At 39.1% G+C, this 7,288-nt stretch overlaps 1 protein-coding gene across 1 annotated transcript; it reads right to left on the bottom strand.

Moving 5' to 3' along the window:
- Positions 1-28: 28 nt before the first annotated feature.
- On the bottom strand, positions 29-7,161 carry psmc5 (proteasome 26S subunit, ATPase 5). The gene is made up of 12 exons (XM_047376293.1): positions 7,079-7,161; positions 5,320-5,391; positions 5,140-5,209; positions 4,947-5,044; positions 4,807-4,863; positions 4,504-4,734; positions 2,433-2,559; positions 2,157-2,347; positions 633-731; positions 442-552; positions 274-360; positions 29-181 (listed from the first exon to the last, which is right to left on the bottom strand). Exons 1-12 carry the CDS (start codon positions 7,100-7,102, stop codon positions 128-130), a joined length of 1,221 nt encoding a protein of 406 aa, XP_047232249.1. The 5' UTR covers positions 7,103-7,161; the 3' UTR covers positions 29-127.
- Positions 7,162-7,288: the final 127 nt, after the last annotated feature.

Genomic DNA, 7,288 nt, shown 5'->3' with positions numbered 1-7,288 from the left:
CTGTGGTTTAGAAACAAGGAACAAGAAGTTACCAGGGAAACCATTTAATTATGGACTCGTACAAACAAAGAAAGGAAAATATACATATGTATTTGCAATGTGTGCAGGAACCCCACACTTTTCTTTTTTACTTCCAGAGCTTCTTGATAGACATGTTCTTCTCGCTGTCTTTCTGCATCACCTGGTTAACAGAAAGAGGTTTTAGAAGACTGAAAAAAAAACATGTGATCTATTGTTTGGCGTCAGTATTTTAGGGTAAGTTGATGTACGGACCTTTGCCACAGCCATTTCAAAATCCTCTTGGGTGACGTGGACTCTCCGCTCCCTCAGAGCATACATCCCTGCCTCTGTGCAGACTCCCTAAAACGAACCCAAGCAGTTTTAGTCGGGGTCACCCTGATCTGGCGGCTAAATGCTTAAAATAACACGAATAATTCCCACCTTAACCTCTGCACCAGAGGCTCCCGGCATAAGCTCTGCGATCTTCCTGAGGTTAATGCCACGAGTGAGGTTCATCTTCCTGGAGTGAATCTTCAGGATGTCCAGACGGGCCTGTTACAAGCAGAAGTGTGCATATTATTAAACAGATAACGAAAATATTAACCTTTAAGGGAAGATGTCATATAACCAACCTCTTCGTTAGGAGGGGGGAACTCAATCTTTCTGTCGATCCTTCCTGGCCTGAGCAGAGCTGAGTCCAAGATGTCAATACGATTGGTGGCCATGATGACCTGCAGAGACAGAGTCACGCTTGGATAAGTGAACAGTTTAAAAGCACGTCAGTTATTCTGCTATGGGCGATTGTATATCATTCCTAAACAACACGTGTTTTTTAAATGTCTGACGTTAATTTATGCATCATGGCTTTCATCATCTCAAACTGTTGGGACCATATTTGTACCAGAACCACATTAGGTAGGAAAGAAGAAAACAGGTGAGGGCTTTTTATTAGAGATGGACAGAAAAATTCGCTGCTGATCAACAGAATTTGATTTTCAAGTTTGACCTGAGATCAGTGAGTTCATCAGTTCTAACTGGTTAAGCTAAAACCACTTTGGTGTGAAAGTTCTTAATGAGGGAAGAAGACGCCTTTCATTTTGTGCTCTATGAGTTTCTGTTGGACAAAGTTTTAAAGATTGTCATAAAAACATCAACTCAGGCTTCCCTAAAATCAGGAAAATATGCCGTTCTGATATCATTACTGAGTTTTGCAATATATAAATTATATAAATTACAACTTTCTATGAAGGTCAGCTAGTTGTTCAGTTGAACACTAGTTTTAAATGGGGAATGAGGCTTCAGCAGATATCAAGAAGAATAAACGGAGAAAAGCTGAGTTGCCGTCTGTCGTGAAGGAGTAAAGTTAAGGATCTATATTCTTTATGGAGTACACCGCAGAGGCTACATTTAGTCAAGCTAACCGCACTAATCGCCAATATGGCATTACCATAACACAGTAAAGAAAGTTTAAAATGTCAACTTTGTCATTTTTTCTTTACTTATAGTAGTAAAAGTATCAATGTGTGATGTAGCCTCTGCTCCTAATATAAAAAGATAATAACATATCAGGCATAAAGAATAGAAAACATACTTGCTATGCTATAACTCTTCAAGAGAAGCTGGAATCAGCTAAGATTCGTATCGGCAAATCAAATCTTTAAAAAAAAGAAAATGGAGATTTGAAATTGGCAACAAAATTCTGACCAGTGCATTTTTAATTTTAAATAATTAAACAAAACAAATTTACACAAGACATACATTTTGCATTTAAGATGAAAACCCTTCTTTGTCTGTAAATATGCTCTATCCAGAACTCTGAGTGGCATAACGTTAGCTTCCCCTAGTTCAAATTCTGTAAAACAAATAATAATGATAATCTCATATTAAGCACCTTTTGCTATACGATTAATCAACAGAAGTAGTCGACATTGGCAAAATAACAGTTAGCTGCAGCCCTAATATGAATTAGTAGCTAAACTTTGAATTGTGTTACAGTAAATTTTAAATTTTCAAAAACTTAGTTGTGTTTTCCAGTTTCCTATTTTAAAGTAATTACCATACTATGCTACTTGAATGAACTAAGTGGCTGTATTATTTATGGTACAGCTCGTCTCATTGTACATTCATGAAAGAAAACCGAAGACCATCTGTGTTACCTTGATGTTTTTAGTGGCCTCAAAGCCATCCAGCTGATTGAGCAGCTCCAGCATCGTCCTCTGCACCTCACTGTCCCCACCCGAGCCGCCCTCCAGGCGAGAAGAGCCGATAGAGTCGATCTCATCCATGAAAATTATGGAGGGAGCATGCTCTCTCGCCATGACGAACAACTCGCGCACCATACGAGCGCCTGGGACGAAGCAGGGAGATATTATGGATCTAAAAGAGACTTTTTAGGAATTTGGTTGCAGAATTGACAATAGATGGGAACTCACCTTCTCCAATGAATTTCTGGACCAGTTCAGAGCCAGAGACCCTGATGAAGGTGCAGTCAGTGTGGTGGGCTACAGCTCTAGCTAGCAGGGTCTTCCCTGTACCTGGTGGTCCATACAGCAGCACACCCTGCAAGCAAGAAGCAAAACAAATACATAAGTCAGTCTGGAGCTGATCAGTCAATAAACGTGATCATCTGGAACTTGAAACTTTATTAAATATTGATTTTTGTTTGCTTGAGAATACTGCAAGCTGGATATCTTCATAGTTTGAGCTGCCAGGGAGTCATTTAATTAACCATCACATACAGGTCCTTCTCAAAATATTAGCATATTGTGATAAAGTTCATTATTTTCTATAATGTCATGATGAAAATTTAACATTCATATATTTTAGATTCATTGCACACTAACTGAAATATTTCAGGTCTTTTATTGTCTTAATACGGATGATTTTGGCATACAGCTCATGAAAACCCAAAATTCCTATCTCACAAAATTAGCATATCATTAAAAGGGTCTCTAAACGAGCTATGAACCTAATCATCTGAATCAACGAGTTAACTCTAAACACCTGCAAATGATTCCTGAGGCCTTTAAAACTCCCAGCCTGGTTCATCACTCAAAACCCCAATCATGGGTAAGACTGCCGACCTGACTGCTGTCCAGAAGGCCACTATTGACACCCTCAAGCAAGAGGGTAAGACACAGAAAGAAATTTCTGAACGAATAGGCTGTTCCCAGAGTGCTTTATCAAGGCACCTCAGTGGGAAGTCTGTGGGAAGGAAAAAGTGTGGCAGAAAACGCTGCACAACGAGAAGAGGTGACCGGACCCTGAGGAAGATTGTGGAGAAGGGCCGATTCCAGACCTTGGGGGACCTGCGGAAGCAGTGGACTGAGTCTGGAGTAGAAGCATCCAGAGCCACCGTGCACAGACGTGTGCAGGAAATGGGGTACAGGTGCCGCATTCCCCAGGTCAAGCCACTTTTGAACCAGAAACAGCGGCAGAAGCGCCTGACCTGGGCTACAGAGAAGCAGCACTGGACTGTTGCTCAGTGGTCCAAAGTACTTTTTTCGGATGAAAGCAAATTCTGCATGTCATTCGGAAATCAAGGTGCCAGAGTCTGGAGGAAGACTGGGGAGAAGGAAATGCCAAAATGCCAGAAGTCCAGTGTCAAGTACCCACAGTCAGTGATGGTCTGGGGTGCCGTGTCAGCTGCTGGTGTTGGTCCACTGTGTTTTATCAAGGGCAGGGTCAATGCAGCTAGCTATCAGGTGATTTTGGAGCACTTTATGCTTCCATCTGCTGAAAAGCTTTATGGAGATGAAGATTTCATTTTTCACCACGACCTGGTACCTGCTCACAGTGCCAAAACCACTGGTAAATGGTTTACTGACCATGGTATCACTGTGCTCAATTGGCCTGCCAACTCTCCTGACCTGAACCCCATAGAGAATCTGTGGGATATTGTGAAGAGAACGTTGAGAGACTCAAGACCCAACACTCTGGATGAGCTAAAGGCCGCTATCGAAGCATCCTGGGCCTCCATAAGACCTCAGCAGAGCCACAGGCTGATTGCCTCCATGCCACGCCGCATTGAAGCAGTCATTTCTGCAAAAGGATTCCTGACCAAGTATTGAGTGCATAACTGTACATGATTATTTGAAGGTTGACGTTTTTTGTATTAAAAACACTTTTCTTTTATTGGTCGGATGAAATATGCTAATTTTGTGAGATAGGAATTTTGGGTTTTCATGAGCTGTATGCCAAAATCATCCGTATTAAGACAATAAAAGACCTGAAATATTTCAGTTAGTGTGCAATGAATCTAAAATATATGAATGTTAAATTTTCATCATGACATTATGGAAAATAATTAACTTTATCACAATATGCTAATATTTTGAGAAGGACCTGTACAACTCCTCTCTAAAAGGTACTTGCGTCTCCAAGACAATAAAACTTCTACATTTAGCTGGAGTATTTACTGTGGTTAGACATGATTTACAAACAACTCTTTCCAAACTGACTCCTAAATATTAGAGAAACAAACTTCCCTTGACTTTCACCCACCTTTGGCTGTGCAATTCCCAAAGCCTCAAACAGTTCTGGATGCTTGACAGGCAGCTCAATAACCTCTTTAATCTCCTTGATCTGCTTATCCAGGCCACCAATCATTTCATAGGTGGAGTCTGGCACCTTCTCCACCATCATCAGGGAAACCAGAGGGTCCACTTTGTTGGGCAGGATCTTGTGCAGGGTATAGCTGTCGTTACGCAAAGCCACGCGGCAATTTGGAGTCACCTGGTGACAAAGTGACAGTAGTATAAAAACTGAAAATGTTTTCTCCTAAAACTTAACAGCTGCAGTACTTACATCATTGATGTCAATGTTCTTGTCCACATCCACAACAAATTTCCCTTCTGGATGTACCTATGTAGACAAAGGATACAGTTCATTCAAGCCGCCAATCAGTCAAGCAACAACATGCAGCTCAGTCCACGAACACAGCATACCTTGACCAGGACTTTCTTTTTATCCATAACCCGGACCACTTCTCCCACATAGGACCCCTGCTCCTGCAGCAGCTGCAGCTCCTCACGCAGCAGACGCACTTAAAAGACAAAAAAATGTTTTTAATTAAGCCCTGTGAGACTTTTAAACTAAAAGAAATATGACAGCAGAAATTATGTCTTTTTTAAAATCTACCTTTGGCATTAAGCTCATTCCTTTGTGCCTGTAGACGTCTCAGATTCTGGCTCTTATCGTTTACAGTCAGCTGTTGGGGAGGGGAGGGGGTGGGTGGGGGGTTAGGAAAGCAGAAATAAGCACTGGTACTTACACAGGAGAAGTTTAACTTCATCCCATTAACATTAGAATCTTTCTCACCTGCAGCTCTTCTATCTTCGACAGGTAATACTGTCTGAGACCGGATCCGCCTTTACTCTCCCCCGTCTCCATCTGTCAAAGGAAACTTGACCTTAAGAACATGTTTCACAGCAGGATTTCCTTTTATACAACATAATTAAAGAAGCAACATATGATGGTGTTTGTTCAACATTATTACTAATTTTTTGGTTTTATAATACAACTGTTAAATGTTGCTGTCAACAAGATTCCTGCATTATTTCTATTTTAAATCTTTAAAGAGTTTTTCCAGAATGTTCATGTTTTTTGATCTGTTGTTGAGTTATTCTTTCACATCTCAGAACACTGATGAAAATGTACAGTGGACAGGCTTATATTATCTGTATCTCCCCAAAAAATAAGGGGAGGAGGCTATTCAAGGATAAACAGGAGATGATTACAGAAACAAAATATTTTCTGAACATTTATCAGGCAAGTTGATGGTCTTAATCAAAGGGTCCAAATCATCTAAAATGAACATAATGGTTTGTAAAATTATTTTTATTTTTTTCCTAAATATGAAGAAGTCAGATCAGGACACAGATCTGTTGTAAAATTCCAGGACACTCATCTTATGACAGGCAGCAGCGTCGAAACATTCAAATGAAGTGAATCAAATTTCTCATACACATTTTAGAATTCACAAACTTCATTAAAAACGTAAAAATCAAATTTAACAAAATACTCTTTACCTATGGTATCATGGTAGTAACAACATGTAGGATATGGAGAGTTGCTTTACGCCTATTTTCTGTATTTTGGATAATATTGGGACAGTACTGTAAAAATACTTTATTTTAAAAGATGAAATTAACAACTTTTCAAGGTTTTGACTAAACAACCCCAAACAAATTGCCCATTTCAGCTAAAATTGAGTTTTGCAGTAAACGAGAAGCATCCAAAATGTGACGCTTTGAAAACATTAGCTTTTTAGCCCTTCATATATGTATCGGTTAATTTATCTCGCCAGTTGAATATTTTGCTGGATTGTGTATGTAAATGAATATAAAAATGGTAAATTGTACATTATTTTCTAAGATTTTATTTTATACCCCATTCAGATTAATTGTGGTTCATATTCCCATTAGGCCCAATCGACGAGATTATTTATCTGAGGCACAGAAGCATATTTCTTCACAGTAGATTATACGTAGATATAGAAAATTTGTTACATTAAAGTTAGGAAGGAAGGAAAAAAAAAAAAAAAACCTTCAGAAAACGAAATTACTTGCACCCAAAAAGTTACAACGGACTTAATTTTTTATTTATTGGCTTTATTTCTCAGGGCTTTGAGTACGAAACTCTTTTTTTTTTTTTTTTTTTGCACTGATTAACATTTGTTAGCATTAGCTAGTAACTGAGTAAACGTTCGGATGATAAATGATGAACCAAAATCTTGGTAGGTTATAAATACACAATGTATCTTAAAGGTCAAAACAGAAGTTATCATACAGAAGCTTTTCATTTGGAAGAGTTAGTAGAGTGAATGTCAGCCGAGCGTGTAGTTGACAGCGAGCTTCTGGCTCTTTAGCAGCTTCAGCTACAATGAGACAGCAAAGCTACAGAACACATTCATTGTTTTCAATAAAAAATGATTCCTTAATCTTTTAACGTAACGCCCCATAGAACTCCCACAACACAACTGATTCAATGTAATTATTCACTGAAATGCGCTACAATGTAAGACTTCTGTTATTGGTGTTATTAAAAATCAACCAAACGGCAAAAAAAATACACCTACTTGGTCGACTCCGTCTACCTCCATCTTGAAATTTCTGCGTCCGCTTCAGAGCAGTCGTATTTCCGGTGTTCTGCTTTGACGTGCATTTGTAGTTAACAACCTATATCGCCCCCTGCAGTTCAATTTATAAAACTACACTACTGTTTCTTAGTTTATTTCCAGTGGTTGCCAAACCTACTATACCAAATACCACTGCAGTTATTTGAAAAA

This window comes from Girardinichthys multiradiatus, chromosome 10 (assembly GCF_021462225.1).
Source record: "Girardinichthys multiradiatus isolate DD_20200921_A chromosome 10, DD_fGirMul_XY1, whole genome shotgun sequence".
Taxonomy (NCBI): Eukaryota; Metazoa; Chordata; class Actinopteri; order Cyprinodontiformes; family Goodeidae; genus Girardinichthys; species Girardinichthys multiradiatus.
Note: the sequence above shows the minus strand (reverse complement) of the source record. Positions and strands in the feature narration are given on the sequence as shown.

What these genes read in the sequence shown, in the direction of transcription:
- psmc5 (XM_047376293.1), bottom strand. Translation starts at nt 7,102, where the DNA reads ATGGAGGTAGACGGAGTCGACCAA. An exon ending in AGGTAGACGGAGTCGACCAA is followed by an intron (nt 5,392 to 7,078) that starts GTAGGTGTATTT and finishes TTCCTTTGACAG; the next exon opens with ATGGAGACGGGGGAGAGTAA. An exon ending in CCTCTGGTGCAGAGGTTAAG is followed by an intron (nt 361 to 441) that starts GTGGGAATTATT and finishes GGTTCGTTTTAG; the next exon opens with GGAGTCTGCACAGAGGCAGG.